This window comes from Platichthys flesus, chromosome 8 (genome assembly GCF_949316205.1).
Source record: "Platichthys flesus chromosome 8, fPlaFle2.1, whole genome shotgun sequence".
Lineage (NCBI taxonomy): Eukaryota > Metazoa > Chordata > Actinopteri > Pleuronectiformes > Pleuronectidae > Platichthys > Platichthys flesus.
Window position 1 is genome coordinate 4,927,288 of NC_084952.1, and position 24,586 is coordinate 4,951,873.

Below are 24,586 nucleotides of genomic sequence, written 5' to 3' on the forward strand. Positions count from 1 at the left end.
TATTTGTGCCATGTACTAGTACCATGTTATCTGAATAGGTAAATGCAGAACACTCTCAAATAAAAGAAATATAATATTGTGAGTGAGTTTCCAAAATCAAAAATAATTGTTGCCCGTCAGTGACATAGACAGCAATATAACAGCTATTGACTTTATTCTGATGAGAATATAATATTCTATTCATATTCCAGTTTATAAATTACAGAGCATATTCTCACGTCAACATTATATCCTTCTACAAGTAACTCGTAACAAGTTGGTGACTCCCAAAAGATCATTAAATGCCGTGAAGATTCCAATAGGACAAGGAAAACTCTAATGGTCCTTTTTCACAGGAAGCATTTTGTCACTGTAAATAATGACATTAATCACCGGTAGTGTTGAATTAATCAGAATGTTATCTGGTCTGCTGTCACACGCAACAACGCATAATTCTCACCATTTCTTAGACAAGTAACACATTTCTGTATTTCTTTAACACCGAAATATTTTACACGTAAACAGAATTCCATTTTCTTCTCAGTGTAATTCTCATTTCTCTGATCATCTTTTTGCCTTTTCTCTTATCAGAATATTGTATGACTTTTCCAGGCTTTAATAGGTGAAACAAAATGTTATTGTTACAATACACACACCACTCCATGTGCTATATATAGTGCATCCATCCTGCTACTTTCAGGCAGAGGCTTACAGACTAAGAGGAGAAGAGTGCCTGAAAAAAGGTATATTATCTATTATTAACAGAATATTAGAGGTTACTACTCGTAAATTGGTATAAGTGTTATTTATGAAAGTTTTGACACATGTCCGCTGTGCTCACTCAGTTATGAACAGCATTTTCCTCCTAAAAGAATCAATGGGTTGCATTTGTTACGTCAGTTGTCTTTGCATGTCTGAACAGGCGTTGCTGTAAATCCCGATAAGACGATGGGTGAACCTGGGAAACTGTTCCCATGGATACCTCTGTGCCACCATCTGTAGGAGCATGCAGCAGTAAGTCATCTCTACTGCCGGCTGTGCTGTTATTATGGCAACAGCAAGGTTTTAACAAACAGAATGAATGGATGGTAGAAAGGGATCGGCTGTTAACGATCAATAAACTGGGACTGAACAGACAGGTAATTACTCTATCATTTTGTCCGTCTTTCTCTCTTCCCCCCTCTCTCTGTTGCCCTGGTCCTCTTGCCTCAGAGTTATCCATCCTTCATAGCTGATCGATTTTTGTCTTCTTCTAGTGTGTCATAGTTGCCAATTGGCTGGAGTCCATTAAATCAAACCTTCACATTGCAACTGCAAGAAAGATACTTCAAGAGGTTGCATCACAAATCTCTTCTGATCCAGGAACATCGCTGATATAGAGAAGTGGAAAACTGGTCAGATATAATAAGTACAAAAAGCTTGGGTGTATATACACTGAATCATACTAAACACAGATGAGACAGGTAAAACACATGATTCCAATAATAACACAATGAGCGACCCATTAACCTTACTCTCAAGTAACGTGAACAGGAAAACAGTTTAGTAAAATTGTAAAATGGATGATGGTAAGTGTGACCTGACAACCCAGGTCAATATTGTCATATATAGTCCACCAAACACATTAGGTTTATTTAGCAATGATTCCACCCGTAGTGCTCATAACTCCACTAGGGCCCAGCAGTCCCCTTCAATTCTGCACCAAATCACTCTTGATCTTTTGGACATAGTTCTAAACTATTGAAGACACATAAAGACTTTTGATTCCCTACTGTTATCCACTACAGTTTGGTGGTTGTTGTCGGTTAATGTGCGACAACTGAAAATGCCTACTCCCTATAAAACCACATTCAAATTCACAAGATCTGGATTTTCATTAGAATCTGCAGCAATTTCTATGAACGAAATAATATCAGTCCCCTAAACATGGGATTCTGTTAATCAAGATCCATCACTTGGAATGGAGGGGAAGAGCAATGAGGTGAGGTGGCATTTAAAATGGCTGCAGCATCTTCACTCTGTTGCTGTATCCTAGATACCGATGTTTCAAAGCCAATGTGCGGTTGTCATTCAGTCCAATTGTCACCTGAAGTGACATTAACATATTCATTGTGATCTGCTGAGGGTGATACCGTGGGAAAAGGTCAGTGCCCTTCAGACGGCTAACATTAGTCAGGAGACAAGGCAACTTTCTCAGCAGTGTAAATCTTCTACCTCTCCTCTGCGAGCTCACTGGTGACGTTGTTGCTGACAATATCCTAGTCATGTAGGGTCTGAATGGATGTTTTGAGTCCTGCTGTCTGTTAGTTGTTCTCCCGGGTAAAAGGAGGACACACAATTAGGGGATAATCGGCTCAATTCCTGCTCCGTTCTCTATAAATGACTAATTTTACAGATTCTCTCTGGGAGCCACATGAACGTCAAGAAGGAGACAGTCGGACACACTGACTTCTCATTCGCACACAGGACACAAAACAGAGTGCCTGTTGTTGTGTGTGGCATGTGTAAATTGTACTTTTACTGTAAGTGTGGGTCATTTGCGAATGGTGATATGGTTTTAAAGGTACAAAAGATACATTTTTCTCCCAATGACTAAATAAATAAAAAATGTCAGGCTTACGTCTCGGCTAATAGCCTCACATGCGATAGCTCGCTCTCTCCCAGACACAAATACTCTCATCCATCCACATTCAGAAAGGACATGGGTCAGGGGGTGGGGTGAGGGTAAGACTTGTTGTTATGTGGGACCTATCGTCAGCCCAGCCTCATTTCTTGCATATTCCACATTCTGCTTGAGACACTGACTGCATCTTAAAGAAGATCCTGCTCCAATGCTGGACTAGCATGTGCAAAATTTACCACGGGGGTGTCAGGAATTTCAATCTTTGCTTCCAAAACAGACTGGCACTGCGGGGGCCAAACTGGGGAGCGAGCAGGATCCCACTCACTTTTTTTTCTTCCTCTTAGCAGTAATACCCTCTGTATCCCACTTCCTTTAGTTCTCCATCTCTTCCATTGGGGTTTAGGCGTTGGGCTCATCTCTTAGTGGGACACTTCCTGGTATGTGAAACTTCTCTGGCGCTGCAGGTTGAAGATCTTGGTCAAGGATGCCAACAATCAATGAGCAGACGTTGCTTAATTTTGGAGAATTCTTGGGCGCCAGCTCTGATAGTGGGAATGCCTGAGAAGTAGTGAACAAGTGCAGCTCCCGTGGCAGGGGCCAGGCGCAGGATTATGTTGGCTGCAACGATCACAGCAGCGCTGATCTTTTTTATGGTGCAAAGATCTGGAGCCTTGGCCCTTGGAACAGCTTGCTGGGATGAACGCCTATCACGAGCAGGGAGGAACAGCAGCTGTGTGGGTGAGTTTGACACCTCCACCGTCAATACTGATAATCCCAACTCAGAGGACTGACAGAAGTGACGCCGAAAGTACTGTAGACTGCTTTAAATTCTGATGTGTTTTAACCATCTGTGAGGGTAGTTAAAAGATTTTCTTGAAGATTGATTGTGGTTGGCTAAGAAAAAGGACTACATTTTCATTTACAGGTACAGTATAAACTACAAGTGTGTATGCAAAGTGCTATTACATACTCTGCTATCCGCTATCATGTAAAATAACAAAACAAGTTACTTGGACTAAAACGACCCCATCTCAAGTAACAGCAGAGCAACAGATGGTAAAACACAGCCACTCACTGAACCTGGCTTAACAGACAATACGACGTACTGTACGAAATGTGCACTGTAAGACGGCCTGTGATGAGTGGGTGTATCTCAGAATGATCCCAAGTTTTTTGCGGGATGCCACAGGTACTTCACCTTGAGCTTACAAATGGTGACTATGTTTTCTTGGAGTAACAGCCACTGTAGTCACAGATGGCCAGAGCGTAGCTTTATCTCAACAAAATATAAACAAGTAATAACAACATAAAAAACTTTGGATAAATTGTATTAATGTGCTGTTTTTACAAACAGTGTCAAAGATTATGATCAGATAAAGAAAACACCCCTCTGACCCTGTTTACTGTATTCTCCACTACAGCCATCCTAAACCAATTAAACAAATACTTTATGTAAGAAAGCCTGGAGGGGCACACGATGTGTCTACAACAGGAACTATAACGATTCCAACACATGAAACAAGAGACAACAAAACATCCAGGGGCATTTTTTTATTATATTCCTTTTGTTTCCGTCATATGTTAATGTATTTGTCACAGTTAAGCCCCTTATCCAGTTTGACCATGCTGAGGCAAGAAGGATATTATACCTCTTGTCACAATAAGCACAGAAACTAATACTGTACGCCGCCTTCATTAAAATCATTCTACATATCTTGATATGGAAACATTTTCTCCATATCGATATATCTGCCAACCGATATATATCTCTCTCATGTCTTTGAAGTGCATCTTTAACAATTCATTCACACTTCCATTACTCAAGATGCTTGATGTTTTGATGAGGAACAGGATTGCATTTACAAACCCAGTGAACTGGCTCAGCAGCCAAAAGAACCACGCAGACTGTTTTACCATAATATAAAATGGGTCATCAATGTCTACTGATTGCCTACCCATGCATTTAGAGAAACCCTCTGTTGTGTCCCTCTGCTGTCAGGTCCAATACCTTAATTGTAAAATGGAAAATGGTTGTGTGACAGAAGCTGTTTTCTCAACAACATCCAGTGAACTGAGCTAACTAGGTGAAGAATCATGTTGACCACCCTGTGAACTTGTCAATCAATGATTCATTAGGATGCTTCCCTAGCAACTCAGCACCAGTGGCCATCTTAGGGATGTCAGTCCAGACACACTTCATTGTGTTGTTTCTCTGGTGGTGCTCATTGTTTTCCTCATTCCATAGAGTTAGGAGCAGTATCCATGGTTGTTCATGACCATGACTGACCGGAACACCTTCTATCTATTGCATTTCAGAGAAGCATAGTGTTTGTATTAAAAATATACTTCTACAACAGATTTCTACAATATATATTAGGAAAAATACATTATTGACAACGATTGAAAACACAGCTAATGCTAAGAGCTGTTTCACAACTTCAGGTTGATGTAAGGAACTATTTGTTTCTAAGAGACAATGTTTGTCTGCCTTGAACTTCAGCCCGTTACAGCAAAGATTGAGCATTTATCATATAACTTGACAAAATGAATGACACAAACCAAAATTAAGCTGCTATTGAAATGTTAAACGCTGCCAAAGTTACTAACTTGTCCTTGGGATTCTCTTCAACAGACAACAAGTGAATGCAATTTGTCTGTGCATCAAAATGTAAATCACTACATCTAAATGACTACATATGCTGTTGCAAATCAAGCAGAATGTGTCATTGCCATTTAACTAATATTGTATTTGTGTCATAACCCCAAACATGGAGTTTTTGCCCCTGTCCGTATTCTTGTTGGCGGATTTGTTTGTTTGTTGTTTTGTTTATCAGCAGGATTACGCAAAAACCTCTGAAAATATTAAGACAAAACTTTGTGCATTTTTTTGTTTTTAAGCTTCGCAGCCTTTCCTGATATTCGGTCATGGCAAAGCTGTTCATCGGATGAACCTGGAGGGGAAGCACCGGAGGAGACTTCTGGCCGGTGTGGGGAGATCGATCCTGTTCGACTTTCATTACAGAGACGAAGATGTCTACTGGGCTGACAAACACACTGGGGTCATTTACAAAGCGTCAGTGAGAGGAGCACATAAACAGGTTTTTAAACTGGTAACTCATCAGTATAACTTCCAAGAAATTACCAATAATTCAAATTTGTTTATTTAGTCTGAGATTTGAGCCACAACATATTAATTTAAATATATTTTTTTGCCAGAAACTGCACTCGTCTGACAAGCACATCTCAGGCCTGGCAGTGGACTGGATCTGGAACAGCGTTTACTGGACAAGTCGAGAAAAGGGAAAAATCAAGAGAATGGATTTAAATGGGAAAAATGAGAGAACTTTATTACGACACTTGAACCAACCTGGTTCCATAGCTGTTGACCCCACAAACAGGTAATCAATTCTGTATTAATCTCAGGTAGGTTAATTAAAAAGTTCCCGTACAGCTCCTCAAACGGTTCAGATTCCTGGCATTTTGTTTGGGTGTTACTACTCTGCAGACGTTATATCTCCCTCCGTCAAGCACGGTTTGACACAGAGGTGCAAAATGCCAGACCGACTCTGGGGACTGTATTTTAATGATCTAAGCACCTGGTCTGAAGTGTGTGTAAAAAATTCCCCTTTGCTTGATTATGAGCAGGAATAAAAGGGTTGCAGCAGGAGGTACGTCGTTCGAAAAGCCTTCTTCTTAACCTCTTGATTAATCAAAGATGTGTTTTGGGCACAACATGCAATAAACCACACAGAGCCATTTCATATTCCTTTTAAGAGCTAAGTGCACTTGTGCCTTGGCGGATTGCTATTATAATGGCACATTTGTAGTAAGAGGCACTAAGTAGCCATCTGTGTACGTAGCAAGAGCAAGTGGGTATAGGTGCGTCTGACTATCTTGACAATCTAGTAAAAAACTGCACCACTGCCCCACATTTGACCACAACTCATTGGGCGTGACATTTTAAATGTGTTCAAGTAGCCATGTGCATTTCACAACATGGAAGCTTGATGGGAGAAGTCTGTGTGACACCAGCAAAGACACTTCAGTCGAATGTAAGAGAGCATCTTACATTTCCTAAACATGACTATGACAGAATGGTTCGGAGGCTTCTGATCAGCAGGGTATGCTACAATCTCAGGGACATTACAAAAAGCATCTATGGATACATTGAAAACTAGGTTCAGAACACTCCTTTGCAAAGTCTTCTCTCTAAGTTCCAAACATACTTTTTGCAGGTTTCTTTTTTGGCTGTCTGGTGGGATGACTCCCAGTATCCAAAGGTCTGATATGAGCGGCCAGGGGAAAACTACACTTATTAAGATGTCAGAGCAACTCAACTCACTGACGATTGACCGACAAGACAAGAGACTGTTCTGGGTTCAGTTTGGTTTCCAAGGAGAAAGCGCCATTGCCTCCTGTGATTACAATGGAAACGCCCTTCACATCATAGATCAGCCACTTTGGTGAGTATGTTGTATTCCAAATACTTACATATATTTGTACTTATCTTTATTTCTATTGATGTTTTACTACTTCTATTCGTGGTTAGGTCTCGGGTGCTGGGGATATCAGTTTTTCTGGAGAACTTATACTACACTGACACTGAATCTCGGATTATAAAACAAATGAACAAGTACACTGGAGGAAATCCACTGGATGTGAACACAAAGCAAATGACAAAACCCCCGATTCAGATCAAGGTGGTACATCCCCTCAACCAGCCACTGGCCGACTCCCTATCTTCCTTCCCAGGTAGCCACTGAACTTTGACATTTACGTTGTTCTGTAACATAACATGATTTTATTACTTGCATTTGAATCTTATTTGCTATAACTCAAATGAAAACATTTTAATGACATGTTGTAAACCCTTTCAAACAGGTTGTGACAAACAGACTGGAAACTGTATGAATGTATGCTCCAACATGGCTGAACAAGGGGTTTGCCACTGCACTGAAGGGTTTGCTCTCAGTAAGCAAGGGACTCATTGTGAAGGTTCGTATTTCTGCATGTATTTATTAGTTGCTTGGTCAGTTTATAGTTCAGTTATTGTGGAAACATATAAACATATCCGTTGACTGCTTTTCTAATCAAGGGTGGTTTGAGACTCATAGATTTCATAACAATATAACAATCAGTTTTTCTGTGTTTGCCACAGACGTGAATGAATGTGCCCACTGGAACCATGGCTGCTCTCTCGGATGTGAGAACATCCCAGGCTCCTATTTCTGTACCTGCCCAAAAGGATACGCCCTCCTACCAGACAGGAAGACATGTGGAGGTAGAGTGGAAACAGATTTACTTTCATTGTTATCATGTTAAGCATCTAGCTAATTTATATTAGTTATATTGTCTTCTAATATTGTTTTCTCTTTTCTGTTAGGATTCCTTAACTTATTTTATTATTAAATACTAAATAAATTAGCAGAATAAGTTTCATGGCAAGAAACTAATATGTAATAAGGTCACTTAGTGTAAGCCGCTACTTTGGGACTGGCAGGATTGCTGCTGATGGACTACAGACTTAATTCAGTTTTACTTAAAGGTTTTTAGAGATTGTAAATACACTTCTGGTTGATGCTGCTCAAACATTAAGAGTATCTATGATACATTCAAGAATCTTAAATATTTGGAATAAGAGAGTAGAAGCATTTTTGTTTTATTGAAATAACAGTTGTGCTTTGTTTCGGGCGGGATAATAAATGTAGCACTGCTTTTGAACTGGAGCGTTTTCCCCTATTTGGGGACTATGAAAGGTGGCATTTGTCCCCTAGACACTATCTTGACCCTGCTGGGCCAATAAAAAGCCTGGGTCACAGACAACCAGACAGGCTGGACTTATGTGAACTGCCAATTGTGTGTGAGGTTACGTGGGTCAAAACACAGACACTTTGTCACACTCCCTAAAAGCCTAGTAGTGGTGAGCCTGAGAAGCAGTGTAAAGACTGAAGAGACGAAAACAAGGGTGTCAAGATAGTAGTTTATTTACAATCTCTGTCTGTAGGGATTAGATCAATATATCAATTTAAAGGCCTCCATTGAAAACATTGTCGTGGTCATTTAAATGCATTGTTATCGTTACATTCTTTTTTTGTTGATATTTATGATTGTATTGTGTATCTTTTGCCACCTTAAAAATAAAACAAAAAATGAATCAGCGAGAGTTCAATTCACCATTAATGGCTTTAATATCTACGCTGTGATTAACTTCCTCACATATTAAAGACGTTATCGTAATCTCTTCTCCTCTAATCTCGCTGCCATGAGGCCAAGAGTTGAGGAAAGATTCACAGACACAATAAGATTAAATGATGAGGTTGACATTTGCGATAGGGAACATATCTGGTCAGCAGCTTTGTCTGTCTAAGCTGTTTAGCAGACAACCTTTGCCAAGGTCTAGAGAAAACAAGCATCCTGGATACATACAGGAGGATATCACAGCACTGCATATGGCTTTGTTTTTTCAACTAATTACAAATAAATGGGAACAAATTTACAATATCTATTTAATGGGTTAGGGTTAAAAAAAGCTTTGCTTTTTTAGACTTGAAAAAAGCAAAGATCAACCTTCCTGGAGTAAAATTCGTACGAGTAGGAGGTTCAGCGACAGGTCCCGTAACTATTTCACATTGCATTGATACCTGTACCCTGCCTGTGTGTACAGTACCTGGCCCTTATTGACAGATACGGGGACATACCACATACCTGTGAAGTAACATTACATCACCGTGAGGGCTTCCCCTGCTTCCATCACACTTTCACCTATTTTGATGGGATTATGGTTGACTTTATATAAAGGGATTTTAGCAGAGCAGGGATTAAGAAGCTTGTTGTCCATCTGGCTCCTTTAGAGTTGACTACCTGCTGGGCCCCAAGAATAACCCAGGAAATAACTCAACATGTAACATCACTGCATGCCTCTCGTTCAATTACTTTAGCCTGAAATCTGTTTGTCTGAGTTTATCTCCCTTGGATTTAATTTATCAGATTTTTTACCATAACTGTCACAATTAAAAAAATCTGCAGTGTTTAAAGACGTTTTCTTTCCTCTATCAGAAATCTTGCCGTGTGAAGGGAATATGACCAACTGCGGCCACGGCTGTCTGAAAACATATGAGGGCAACGTGTGTGTGTGCCCTGAGGGATCTATACTGCAGGATGATGGACAAGCCTGTACTGGTATGTACAGTGTTGGTGTATCAGCCCTTTGTGGTCGGCTATAAGCCTGACCACAAAAGCAGTACGTACCCATGTGGCTTTATGTTACTGGACAACAGATAACGGTCATAAAAATGGTGGCATAACGACATCTTAATTAATGAAGTCACATTTTATTTCTTTATTTGCCTTCTAGACTGCGTTATACTGGAAACTGGTGTTACATACATACAATTAATGCACGCTTAATGCTGCTTTTACAAGAAACTAGAGCCTGAGCTCAATATTTATTGGCTGATATCTTCCAGTATGAGTCGTTCACAGAAAAAACGGTATCGGTGTTTTTGTAACGTGGAGCCTGTTTCCAGAAATCAAATCAGTTGAATGTCTTTTTCTTTGCTGCTGCAGGCTGTTCATCGACGGACATGGGGGGCTGTAGCCAGCTCTGTACTCCTGTCAGCCCCAGTGTGTGGCAGTGTGGTTGTCTGCCAGGCTACCGGCTCCACCAGGACGGCAAGCGGTGCATTGCAACCGGTGAGTCATACCATGGCAAAGCAGAGAGCTGAGGCACACAAGCCCACGCAGATAAACACACTTCCTGTCTGTCATAATCTCACTGTTAACTGGGTTGATATTTGCTGCAGGACATAAAACAAACCACAACCTTGCACTGTTTTTCTGTTCAGGACCACCACCGTATCTGCTACTGGCCAATTTTGTAGATGTACTAAGAATTAACCCTGACGGCACAGGGGATCAAACCCTGGTCGAGGAGCCCAGAGGAACAATCGTAGCTTTGGACTATGACCCTGTCCAAAACAATGTAAGATGAACATTTATTTTGCCTTCTTGTTCCTGATTTTGTCTTGTTTATTTGTTGCTGGTGTGTGATTCTAACCTAAGAGAGAAACTGAATTTAACAGGAGCAGATTCGGGTGCAAACATCTACTGCCACTTAGTGGACAGTTACTGTAACTTCATGGCCTTTAGGTTATCAAGTGACACAAGCAGTTTTTGGTCTTTTCTGTCCGTCTGGTTTATCATTTAACCGCTTTTTGTGATAAACACATTTATTCATTACATTTTTATGCATTTTGAAGGTGTACTTCTCCAGTATAAACCGAAAGACAATTGAGCGGGTTGATTTGAACGGTGGATCCAGAGGCGTTGTCATTTCTGAGGATCTGAACTCTCCGGAGGGACTGACCATTGACTGGGTCCATCGCAGGATGTACTGGACAGATACAAGGTTTGTGTGTGTGGATGAGAATGTTGTTTTAACCCAACTGTTAATGTGACTTCTAATGTTCGGGTCATTCTGCTTGTTTGTTTTGTTTTAAAAATGTTGTGGGACATGGGCATTTCATGGGTTTTTTTGATTGATAGGGTTTAAAGTATTTCAGGTTCTGTTGCTAAAAAATAAGCAGAACTGGAATTACTTTTTTTTTCAGTTTTAAACTTATGTGAACTTTTGTGTTCCAGTCGGTCAACTGTTGACTGCAGTAGCCTGGTTGGACTAAGCAGAGAAACGATTGTGAGCAAAGGGCTGGAGAAACCAAGAGGAATCGCAGTTCATCCCCTGGAGAAGTGAGTTTTTAAGAAGAAATTTACAATGACTCGCAGAATGTTGTGTACTTTCGTAATGCTGCATCCTGCTTGAATTGATACATATCTCTGTGCCTAATTGTGATAATGGACAAGAGGGACAGGGTCTGTTGAATAAATACGCCTAATATACTTCTTTTTATTGTTTTGAGGAAGTTGTTCTGGACTGATATCGGTGCCCAGCCTGTGGTGGAAAGCGCGTCTTTGGAAGGAAAAGAGCGAACCATCATTGCCAGCACCAACCTTGTGTCCCCCAGCGGCCTGGCCATCGATTTCACAGAGGATCGTCTGTTCTGGTGCGACCAACACCGGGGTCTGGTGGAGACGGCTGCCCTGGATGGCTCTGACCGACGGATCCTGTTAGAGAACCAAGTAGGTGAGGCTTGTTTGAAACGTGCACAAGCCATCATGTAGAGGTGAACTGGGAATACATAGTGCATCCACTATTACTGGCACAGCCATTCTTACAGGAGTACGGCATCTTGCACAAGGACACATGCAGCCTGGAGGAGCTGGCAATTGACCTCACGATTAGTGATGACCCGCTCTTCCTCCTGAGCCACAGCCGCCCACTCAGAACGCTAGAAACTGAACTCAAGCACTCTGACCGAGTTAAGCCTAACGAGCTGAGCTTTAAAAGCCCCGAGCGGCCTCCATAGAAGGGGAGGAAAATGTCAAAAAGGTCAGAACAGTGAAAATAGTTATCAAATGCATCTTTTTTAAACTTTAAACCAATCCCATAAATTTAGTGTTATCCAGGTTAACAAATTTGTTCTACTGCTAATAGATGAGGGCGGCTCTTCTGGGGACATTGCCCTTATGTCACGTCCCTGTTAATTTTTGGGTGAAAACATAACCTTCTGATTTGACTGGCGGCAAAAATCAGCACAAAACAAAACAAGAACAAATTATATTTTATAGAAGCTGAATTCCTGTGGTTCTAGAAAAAAAATGTTATATTGTCGCTGCTGTTCAATGTTCAACGTCTCTTCATTAACTTAATTAAAGAAATAAGTGTTCACTTAAAATAACTCAGATGTCAAAAACAAAATTGTAATGGTATTTTAAAAAATGTCATGAATTCTAATGAATAGATTTTGATCCATAAAATGTGGAACTCCTGCGAGCCTGGGTTCTCCTCTGTCATTATTTCCTACATATGTATTACGACTTTATCCTGAATATATTGTGACTTTTTTCCTCATTAAGTTACTTTGTTCTCTAAATATTGACTTTTCTTGTAAAAGTACTACTTTGTTCTTGTTATATTAGACTATGACTATATTTCAATTACATTATAAATTTCTTGTCAGAATCAGAACTGCTTGTCAGTTAAAACTTTACTGTTAATCTAAAAAATTTTAAATTATTTTTGTCTTCATGTGGCCCTAATACTTTTGTGTCTGCCTCCATCTATCTACCTTATTAAAACCCCAGGTAACCTAATATCTGCCACGTCATATAACTGTGTATATTGTTTAATACATTCAATTGTCTCTGGTGTCATTATTGTAGAACTGAAGCAACATTAAGATAAAATTAATTAGTCTCTTTATGAAACAAATCCCCTTCATGCAGTTGGAGCTGAGGCAGTGGCAGAGCTAGCCATCTAGCTGTAGCCAGTAATAGCTAGCTAACGTTAGCTCTTAGCTAACCTTCTTTGTATTTTCTCTGAACGACCGTTTCCCTCCATTATTATCCACAAGGTTTATAACTTTAACTCCATTAACTGACCTGTGAGGAAAGTCACGGAGGAACAGGAAGGTTCCCTCAGTTTAATCCTCAGCTGTGTGAGCTTCCGTCCATGTTGAACTCAGGTGGAACCGTCCCTGAATCCAGGTTCAATAAAGATCAAACTTTTGCTTTTACTATTTAAACTACATCCGTTTGATTCCTTCTCAGTAACTTGCTGTGTGGTTGTGTTGTTGTTGCTGTGTGGAAAATACAGTTCTCCTGGGACCAAAATGAAAAACAAACCTACACTAATTGGATAAGGTATAAACAAAAATAAAAATATGATCAATACATTTAGCTAATGCCTTTTCAAGGACAATCACTTTTTCAGTTATATTTTTCTAGTTCAATTACTTTGTTCTCTAAATATGTACTTTTCTGGTAAAATAACAACTTTATGACATTATGATTTTCTCTGTTCAATTAAGACTTTACTCTCGGAATATAAGGACTTTGTTATCTAAATATTTACTTTTCACATTAAATTACGACTTAATCCCTGAACAATTATGACGTTTGTTCTCGTTAAATTACGTTTGATCATTATTTTTATTCCTTAAAAGTTGGCTGTGTTAATAGACACAAATCAAGACAACAGCATTTACAGGTTCTGTTTCAAAATATAACCAGTCATTTATTAAATTGTCTTTTCACTTCTACAATCCAAAATTCTCCTGATAAAACTCTTTAGAAAGTTAGTTTTAAGTATTTGTGCTCATCAGAGTACCTCAGGGGTACAAGCTCTCGTCTTTATCCTTTCTAATTATTTTTTCTAACCCTAACCCTAAGTAAACTGTTCATTCCCTGGTTTGACTCCTCCTGTGAATTTGCCCTTTAACCAGTGTGATCTTGCCTTTTCTCTCATCACTGAGTTAACAGCTGAACAAAGAGGAAACAACTCCCACTTGGTTCCACCAATTCAATTCAGTTGTGCTCCTCCTTCCTCTCTGATTTGTCCAGGTCGACCTTTTGACCTGGCAGTTTTCGAGGACAGGCTTTGGATCTCTGACCGGGAGCGCCGGCAGCTGACGAGCGTGCACAAGCGGACTGGGAAGAAACTCCAGAGGATCCATGGCAACATGGTCCAGCCAGCAGCCATTGTGGTGGTTCATCCTCTCGCAAAGCCAGGTACAAAGAGACCACTGGGATGAGGCTCGGACCAGTTTACAGCTCCGATTTGGAGTAGGCATGGGGCTGTGATGATTAAAACAGAATCATGTTTTATATTAAAGCAGGGTGGAGGAGAGTAATGTTGTCTTACCCCAAATAGTGCTTAACAGCGTCTAAACAGTTATCTTGTTGTCAAGTTGTAAACAAAACCAATTTCCTTATATTTCCGATATTTTTCTAAAGCTGCTTTCAGACACGTAGTATAGTTCAGACATTTTAAAATAATTGTCAGAAAGATTCCAAGCAACTGAATGGGCGTGTTGATGAAGTTTCGAATGTGACGGGCTCGAAACTGGACATTTTCCTGAATTCAAGTCTGAATACAGCTTAAATCTTTGTGTGAGGTATTTTAAAAACAAACTTTGTAGAGACTTAATGCATTATGCAACAGACAAAACTAATAATCCAATTAGAACAGCTGCACCACATTCCACATACTCAGATATCAGTCCCCTAAATGTGCCTGATTCTTCCACCCTAAGATGATATTGATTTATTCTTGGTCCATGTCTCATCCTTCCACTAAGTTCTGTGGAAACCTGCGTGGTATTTTCTGGGTTATCCTGCTGAAACACAAACAAACAAAACCCTTTGCTGAGCTTCTTCATTTTGTGTCCTCATCTCCAGGAGCAGATGTTTGCCTTCATCTGAATGGAGGTTGTGCTCAGGTTTGTGAAATCAAACTGGGACTGGCTCACTGCTCCTGTCTCTCACGCTACATCCTATCAGCTGACAGGAGAGGCTGCTCGTCTGCTGAAGCCTCTAACGGAACAGCAGGTGATTCATTCTCCTGTCGTCCTGTTTCAGCTGGAGACACTGACGAGCTATGTGGTAGAACTAAACCCTAAAGTTGACTCCATGTGTTAAATGTGTAGAATCTGGAGAGAGTGACCCCACTGATGTAACATCTCTGAAACGCAGTGAACCAACGCTCTTCACCGACAAGATGGTCTCAGGTAACATCTTAAAATCAATTTATTTTCCCTCATCACAACCCGTTGACTTCCTCTCACTTAATGTCACGTCCCCTCGTGTGCCCTCCTCTGTCAGACCAGAATGAATGCGACTCACTGCGTTGTGACGTGAACGCCCAGTGCCTCCTTCGGACCAGAAGCCCAACCTGTCTGTGTCTGGAGGGTTTCACAGGTGATGGACAGGTGTGTGAGGGTGAGTATCTCAGAGGGATGAAGTTAGTTCTGTACACGTCCTGCAGAAAAGCTCCCGGCATCACATCTGCCTCAGAGAAGTCTTTATCTCGCCTTCTGCAGCAGGGCTTTGAGCTGGAGCCACAGGTGCTGGGGATGGAACTGATGTTTTGATGTAGAGACTTTATTCAGAGGCAGGGCGGCTCTGGAAGAAAATGATACAGAGCTTAATTTTCTTGTTATAAATTGATTTGCACACAACATTATTGTCACTAAGAAGAGTGTGTCAATTAAGTTGATCAATTAAAACAACACTTACAAATTTTACAATGTTAATTTATATTGTGTGATTTGACAGAATACGTTCACATATTATATATTAATCTTTTCTTCCACCTTGGTTTCAGATATCGACGAATGTGACCTGGGAGCACACGACTGTAACAGAAATGCAGAATGCCAAAATACTTTGGGGAAGTATCTCTGCAAATGTCAGGCTGGATTCCAGAGCGACGGGCAAACATGTCACGGTGTGTGTAGAATATTTACAGCTTATATTCAAATATATTGTTTTTGGACAGGATTTTAGATTATGACAAAGACTGAAACCAGCAATCTTACTAGGTATCATTCATTTTTTGCCGAATGTCTCATCACTTTAAATAGCATATGTGATAAAGTAGTGGTTTAAAGGACTAGGATCGAGTAACCTGTATAATCAGTGTATGCTTTAAGAAACAAGCTGTATTTGAAATAGCAGATGATAATTAAAGATGCACAGCAGTGACATTCTGTGTATTTGTCATATTAAATCTGATTTTAAGAGCCGGAGGCGGCATCGACTTGGGTGACGACCGGGAGCCCTGCTGACGTCACCACCCTGCACCACATCAGTAACTCAGTGGAGAGCTGCCCCGCCTCCCATGAGTCCTACTGCCTGTACCAGGGGGTCTGCTTCTACTTTCCTGAGTTGAAGTCATATGCCTGCAAGTAAATAAACCTTCTCATGTCACGTGCCACCTCCTTGTGAGACAGTTTGCTCATATCAGTCGTAAAGATGTTTTATAACAAGCTTCTATTCATATGTTTGAGAGAAACCATGATCATTTATACTGTAGAATACCACTCAATTATCGTACAGGGAAATGTTTCTTTTCCCAAACTTCTTGTCGCATCTTGCTTCAGTTTGGAATGAAACCAAACATTCAGTGATTTTATTTTATAACAGCTGACAACCAGTAGGAGTCACTGTTGTCCCATGATTAAAGCCACTGCATCAAAATGATGGTTTCATATCTGTGGTGTAAAGAAACGTCAATTTTATTGTTTGACAAAATTTTACAATTATTCTGCATTTTTCTCTGGCAGTTTGACATTACAGCTCATTAGGATATTCTATATTGGGAAGTTTTTAACGGGAACCTTTGCTGATAATTTTGTGATTATGAAAATGTGGCCTCAGATAAGTGCAACAAGTCAGTTTGTAAAATGTATTTTTGTGACGATTTTATTGAATGTGGAAGTTATACATTACCCACTGACTTGAAAATGGGTAATGTATAATTGCCCAATAAAAGATTCTAATAGATTCTGGTCATTTGGTACATGAGAATACTAAATGTGCATAAAGCACATTAAGAGAAAGAGAGAGAATTAACTCTAAATTAATTTGAAACCTGTGTCTTTGCAGTTGTCCTTTGGGCTACATGGGCGAGCGCTGTCAGTTCAGTGATCTGGAGTGGTGGGAGCTGCAGCAGGCCGAGGAGGAGAAGAGGAGGAACGTGGTGATTGCGGCCTCCATGGTGCTCCTCATCTCCCTGCTCTCCATCGCTGCCTGTGTCACCTACTGCTACGGGTGAGAGGACAAGAGGGGGGGAGAAATACCTGAAAATCAAAATGTTAAATCTGCATTTGAGGGGGGATTTAAACCATTTGATCAAAACCACTTTCCACAAAGGCTTACCTGGTTTTCCCTTAAAAAACTTGCCTTGTTTAGACATAGTGAGATCAAAGATGATTTAATTCAACTGGGTTTTATCGAAATGTTAAACGTAAGGGTCTTATTGGCTTTAAAAACATACTCTAGGGGAAGTGCTGTCATGTAGATCCACACCTACCTAATGTCACAGTGTGCGCCTGTTTAGTCACCCATGTAAAGATGTATAGCAAAAGCAGTGTTGTGTGTAGTCGTCTGGACAGGGGAAGCACAGACGGCCTCAGCAATGAATGAGCTGACAGAATTTAGAGGTGTCTATCAAACCCACGGTGGCATGATCCGTGTAATGTCAGTGTCTCGGCATGACAGCAGGGGGTCAGGGAGCAGATCACGCGTGGAACGAAATGGCAGCATGCAACCCCAACCCGGCCGACCGAGGAGCGTATACGTAAAACCACACACCCACCTCTTCCCCCCCCCTCCTCCTCGCCCCCCTTGTGTTTCCACCTGAGCCGTCCCTAAGTAGCTGATTTGTTTTACGGTTGTTTTGCTGGCTTACGGACAAGGCTGTTGGCATCCTCCACTCTTTTGACTCACAAAGCACACTCCACCTCCCCCCCCACACACACACACACCACATCCTGTCGCTCGCAGCCTTCGGTTCCCCTGTGGAAGTGGCACGCTTTCAATTACATGCTTGGTTTAGCTTGTTCTACAGCAATTACACATAAAAATAGGTCATTTCTCGGCTACAAAATGGAAGCCGCTGAGGTATGACCCCAGTGGAAACGCTACATGGCCGCCAATAGCTCTGCCTCAAATTGCCTTCTGCACTTGACTGCAAGTGCACTTGGGCAGGTTTTGAGTTTGGTGGTTTAGTGTCTTCTGAGACACAAACAAGGAAAGCATCATATAGAACCGGGTGGAATAAAAACGTGTGTCTCGTGCTCTGTGGTTTTATACCAAATAAAACAAATGTAGTGAATCTAGACTGTCTCTGGTCAACAGGTATGTAAAAGTTCTTAAAGATGAGAAACATCTATAGCTGTGATCATAACTTGAAATTTGTTTTTCTAAATCTTAAATGTGCTTTTAACCATTTGTGTGTATTCAGGTTTTCTTAGTTTCCTAGTTTTTTCCTTTTCCCCATAATGATGGTAAAACCTTATCACTTTCATAATAATAACTTTATGATCAAGCACTTTTCAAAATCTAAGTTACAAAGTCCTTTACAAATGCATCAAAATAAAACATAAGATCATGAACACATTCAAATTTAAGGAATCACAAATATTAAAAGACAATATTCATTTAAAATAACTCTTTTAGATGAATTTTAATAATAATATTCAGTAAAATAGAATAAAAATTCAGGTCAAATTAGGAAATTCTTGACTTGTGAGTCTATAATAATAATGGGTTGAATTTGAGGACTAATTTATAAAGTAATTAAAATACTATATGATTCTGATGACTGTTTTTCCGTCTTCTCTACAGAACCAGAAAATTCTTCCGCAAACAGCCGTCAGTGGATAATGTGAGTGAGACCAGTGTGACAGACGAGAGCACGTCAGAAAGCAGCCCCGTGCCTCAGGTAAGAACGCCATCAACGTGGTCACAAGTTCATCAAGCAATTTGGATTCTGGTTAAACTGTATTCAACTAAGCTCATGACACCATGAACTTCTTTTTGTAAAACACTATGGCTGCAACTAACTATTTTCATTTACCTCAGTGTATGAAATCCCAAAAAGAAAATTAATTTTTCAATTAAATTTTGACTGATCAATTATCTCCCATCATTAAATAAGTCACTGTGTGATTCTGCAGTTCTACTTGCTGATGGAAAGTGGTTCAGAAGGAGGAGTCGTCCCTGCCATGGGCTGTCCCAGGAGAGCCATCTGTCCGTCCTGCTCTTCAGAGACAGGTGCCTCAAACTGATGCTGACTTACTTTTAACATGACTCTGCAACTAAACTGTTGTATGCTCTTCTTTTCTTTGTTGATAAATTATAGTTTTTTGTTTTTGTCCATCAGGTGACAACCCCTTGTCTGAGGAGTCAGAGACATTATCCAAACACAACAGAGGGTACGAGTGTTCCATGGTGTCGGCTGCTGCCATGGAGATCACCCGACCCACAGGTCCATCACCAGCAAGTTCATATTCATGTTCATCTTTAGTCTCCAAGACAACAAGCCTGGAGTCGCCCGCTTCCTAGTTCAGCCGAGGGAACCGACTCAGCGCTGGACAGTTTGAAATATCTGGTTGATTTACCAACTGCAGGTGAAGAGTTTCATTCCAAGACCAACAGTCCCCTTTGAGTCATCTAGGCTGCACACACACACACACACACACACACACACACACACACACACACACACCCACCCAGGAGAAGTCACATTGGAGCCGTTGCTTTCACACACAGACTCCGGTGCATCGAAAAACAGCAACGAGCTCTCTTACATCAAAACACAACGAAGCTGCAGAATATGTATATACAGTAGAGTGAGTGTCCTTATCCACCATATGATGGAGAGAGAAGTATATTCTGGACTTCATATCCTGGTGTAAATCAGCATAATGCTCTGATTGGTAGTAATTTTAGTAATTGGTAAGTTTATTAAGTTCTATTTTGAGCTATTAGAGAAAAATAAAGTATTTGGACTGAAACTCTTTCTCATACTAATTTACCTGTAGCTGGCAAAGAAAACTAGCTATGTCATCTACATGTGTACAGTCTTTCCTACAGACTTTCTAGAGTAGATGCCAAACTAAACAAACACACTCACATTGAACAAATCTTTATCACGGATCTGGAACTAGAACAGCAGTTATTTGAAAAAGTTTAAAATTTTCTAACATCCAAACAAACTTCTGAATTTCCTTGGATCACTGTGGTTGTAGGAGAGCAAATAATAAACGCTTGTGTATCTGTGGAGTTCTCAGTCATGTACACATGTGCAACTGCTTGCTAGTGTTATAAAGGGACATACTCTGTGTTGTTGTTATTTGTTGTTTAGCAGTTGTTTACATGTTCTCACTGTTTGTTATATATAAATTGAGTAATTGTAGGACAAAGGTTTTTTCAGAGGCACAGTTAGATTCAAAGTTTAGAGCAATAAGCATTTTTGGAGCCGATTGCAATTATAGAGAGTAAAACATTTCTGATTCGACTTCTCAGCCAAATATATATATACAGTATATAAGACATGTCATTTTATAGTTTAACCATGAACTTTACTTTTGTATAGACTCATTGAAACACTCATATTAGATATTGGTTTATATTATTATATTTTTGCAAAACAAAATTGTTTGCATTAACATGGTCCCATTCACCCAAGAACGACTACATTAAAAACCTAACATGAAAACCGTGATACTGTTTGCAACGTTTGTGCTTTACCTAGTTTATTCAAAAGAGTTATTTTTGTTTGAATCAGTGCTTCAAGGATTAAGACCAGAACTGTTGAAGAGTTTGGATAAAGATGTTGCTATTGACTTATTTCGCATTTCAATAAAGCAAAAGTGGGTAAAGATTTCCTAACATCCAGAATTGTTTTATTGATATTGCATTTAACTGGGAATAAGCTCTGATTATCTGATACAATCACTGGAATAAGAAAAATTGCAGGATGAAGTTTGTTTTTATTCCAATAAAACTACATTTACCTATCCCCTAACCTCAGTTTGCGTGAGGTTATTTTTACCATCAATAAACTTTGACTGTTCTTCTCTATCGTCAACTTCTATGTTCAAAACACCTTTTTCTAATGACATTATCTTTGTTATAATTGAGAGATTATTTTGTCCATTCACAGCTCGTCACAGCCCATCGCTTCTTCAGAGCTCTTGCCCATGCTCCACTGATGATGCTTTTCTATCCTCCACCAAATCTAACGCTCTAGTGATGCTGGTACCACTGCTGCCACCCTCCACCACCACCACCACCACCACCACCACCGCCCCCCCATCTGTCTATTTCTCCCTGAGTCTCTGTCTGCGACTCCGTCTCAAGGTTGACTGGGGATTGTTAATAGAAGTGGCCGCAGCCTCTTTGTTTCAAGGTGGTGGCAGAAAACAAAGCACTTTCACTTGAAAACCATCAGCCGCCACATAGATATTGATTTTCCTGGCAAGACACACTCATCTATATATATTGGCCTCCATTAGGCCGGACAGATAGGTTAGGGCGCCGCTCTAAACAGCAGCAGATCAGCCTTCAAAGAAAAGATGAAATTGGGCCCAGAGTCAATTTATCTTGCATTACTCCTCAATTGGGGCAACAGGGGGCAATAGAGTCACTGACACTGTAAGTAACAGGGGCCTCAGGGGGGCGGGGAGGGGGGGGGGGGGCGGATTTATGGAAGCAGCATTGATTTAAATGTTATTAGAAATATACAACCTTCATTACGGTCGAATAAATCACAGGAGTGTTGTATCAGCCTGTATTTTAGAGGCCCCTCATAAACTGACATAATCAGCCCCACAGGTTCATCCCTTCAAATCAGTGCAGACTTTATGAAGCTGAGACTCTGCAGCGCGTGTGATGGAATAGTTATTGTTCAGTTCAACAACGACCTGCTGGCAATAAGCAGTGGGTTTGAATCAGAGTGAATGTGGCTCTGCTTCTTTTATACTGTGTGAAAACCTTCTGCGTCCAGTGAGTCAATCCTGCAGTCGTTTATTAAAAAGTCAGAATATGAGGAATTTATAAACTTTCTATTGGTTTGGATTGTTGAACATAGATTTAACGATTAAAATACATCAGTTGAGATTGTTAGGTTTTAATTTAGGTTTCATAATGAGTAGTGGCCTCACGTAGATATTTTAGATGCTGATAAAAACATTGGTTGATTTTCTAATGCAATGCAAATTATTACTTCTTCATATTAAAGTCTAAAACGATGAATTAGCCGTTTTTTATGCTGTGGTAATTTACAAGTTGATTAAAACTGGTCCCTCTACACTCACTGGTCCCCAGCTCCAGACCTCTAATGACACAACTGTCCCAATGTGTGATATCATAAACTTTAATGGACAAAATTGTAAGAGTATGAGAGAGAAAAGTTTCAAAACCATCATCTTCACTCGATGGGATCTCACGTCACTTATGCTGTGGACATATTCAACGTTAAACCTTCAGTTTTGTCATTTAAAAGTCAGATGAAACAGATGAATACAATTATAAGAAGAGGCAGTAAGACTTAATTAGTGGAAAAGTTACTCTGATAAACTAGAATGATAAAGGAATGAGATGTGATGGTGCGAGTCGTTGTTTTTAAAAACGTCCTCAAACTAATGCAGTGTTATAATTCCTTCTCTATTAGCGAGTTTTAGAATGTTTCTGCCAGATGGGACTAGCTTTGCTTTATCGCTCTCGTCTCCATCTCGGCCTGGAGGACAGCTGATGAGGGCTAAAGAGGGAATTAGCTGCCCACTCAAAGGCTTTGCTCTGATCCTCCAGGTCAGTAGTTGGTCTCCTCGGCTCTTGAGCAGGACATAGTAACAATGGCTTGAAAGGATTTTGGCAGATTTAAAGTCTAAAACGTGGAGCGGGGAGGGGGGGTGGTGGTCTTATACATATATTAGACATAGATACATGAGCCAGAATCTATGCGGGAGAGAGAAAGAACAGAACCTGGGAGTTCCCTTGTTAATTTAATCTCCTGAGGGGGCAGCAGGGAACCTTTAGACTTCACTGGTTTAAAGTCTGAAACGTTTCCTCTAAGTGGTGCAACCTGCATCATTACATCTCATTTATATTCAAATATTGTTACGAGCTGTTTCAAATGATTGAATAATATCAGAGGATGAATTTGTAGATATTTGATTTGTGAATTTCAATCCAAATATATGTTTTCTTTTTTCAAATACTGTCTTAATTCAGGCAACATACAGCTGATGATGGAAAATGTTCAGTAGTTTATAAAGGTTTGAAGAAAAGGCACAACTTGTGTAGTTTAAAAATATTTTATTAATCATTTTGTTTGTAAAGTGACTTTAAATGGTTGAAAAATAAAAGTTTTAATTCCATGCAGGTTTTCTAATGCTCTGTTTTGTTTCATCAACCATCCAAATACTCAAAAATATTCAGTTCACTTTCATGTTTGAAATAAAAGCATGAAATCCCCAAACAGCTGAAACTTATATAACAATTATTGAATTGATCATAATAGTTGTTGATTAATAAACTTAAATAACTAGAGCTGTTAGTTCCATGAACATATCCACCACACAGACCATAATATTATTTATTAGGATCATTTTGTCTGTCTTGTTCCTGATCAATGACACGTGAGGCTGCCCCTCTATTCCTTCCAGCAGATGGCGATAGTGTGTAAAGAAACCCACTCTGCACAAACAGTGACATGTCATTTGTAAGGAAATAAAGTGATAATCTATCAAATGATAACAATCTATAAACTGGAAGGGCAAAAGCTTTAATTTGTGAGACATGTTTGTTATTATGAAATTGGTTCGTGCCTGAAGTATAATTCATCTGCTGTTATTCGTGTTTTAAGGTGGAAAATGTTCCTAAAGGAGTTTTAGCCTAAATTCATTGTCTATTGTGAAAGTATTTGAAATGGGGCCTGCAAGCTTCTAACACAGAGCAACTTTCATTTAGAATAAACATTTCTCATTGGAATGAGAAAAGTCCCTTTTCAGGCCTGTCTGTGTGAAATTCAGTAACAATAAAGATTAAAGAAAATACCAGTTTTCAGAGATAAACAAACACACAAACAAATCAGTTTAAATAATTGGGGCCTCAAAGGATCTCTGTTCAAATCTCATTGGCTGAACAGAATAGAGTTTTTATACGTTTGTTATTACAGATTTTTATGAGGATGATTTAAAAGATCTTGTCTTGTAAGGCTCTATATACTCTTAGTTTGTATAACACGTGCACCAGAAGTCTTCTAAGTGGCTCTGGACAGTTTCAGGTGAGGCCCAGTGAAGTGGAACAAGATGAGATAAGATAAGGAAGCATCTGAGTTGACTGAGGATTACACACAATCCATTCCTGTTAAACCCTTTCAGGACGTTTCTTTCTGTCACTTACCTCAGTTTCGAAGATGTGTTCAGATTCCTCAGACTCCTTCATGCAGCCAGGAGCAAATATTAAGTTCACTTGGGAGTTTGGACTTTGAACAGATTGATGTGACTCAAACTAAGAGACACCGCTTGGTTTTTGTCCTCCTTTACTCCTGATTTCCAATGAGCTTTTTTTTTATTT

General features: G+C 39.9%; 1 protein-coding gene across 1 annotated transcript; it reads left to right on the plus strand.

Moving 5' to 3' along the window:
- The first annotated feature begins 5,511 nt into the window (after positions 1–5,511).
- On the plus strand, positions 5,512–21,016 carry egf (epidermal growth factor). The gene is made up of 22 exons (XM_062393918.1): positions 5,512–5,700; positions 5,819–6,000; positions 6,838–7,065; positions 7,152–7,354; positions 7,484–7,597; positions 7,761–7,883; positions 9,659–9,781; positions 10,169–10,294; positions 10,447–10,583; positions 10,861–11,009; positions 11,243–11,347; positions 11,518–11,741; positions 14,060–14,227; positions 14,897–15,100; positions 15,145–15,225; positions 15,320–15,436; positions 15,822–15,944; positions 16,239–16,404; positions 17,105–17,269; positions 18,848–18,944; positions 19,180–19,276; positions 19,386–21,016. The coding sequence occupies exons 1-22, from the start codon at positions 5,548–5,550 to the stop codon at positions 19,565–19,567; spliced, it is 3,267 nt and encodes a 1,088-aa protein (XP_062249902.1). The 5' UTR covers positions 5,512–5,547; the 3' UTR covers positions 19,568–21,016.
- The last annotated feature ends 3,570 nt before the right edge of the window (positions 21,017–24,586 follow it).

Excerpts from the sequence above, each read along its gene's own strand:
- egf (XM_062393918.1), top strand. The coding sequence starts at position 5,548 with ATGAACCTGGAGGGGAAGCACCGGAGGAGACTTCTGGCCGGTGTGGGG. Across the intron at positions 7,884-9,658 it reads AGACAGGAAGACATGTGGAG|AAATCTTGCCGTGTGAAGGG; the intron begins GTAGAGTGGAAA and ends TTCCTCTATCAG. Across the intron at positions 11,742-14,059 it reads CCTGTTAGAGAACCAAGTAG|GTCGACCTTTTGACCTGGCA; the intron begins GTGAGGCTTGTT and ends TGATTTGTCCAG.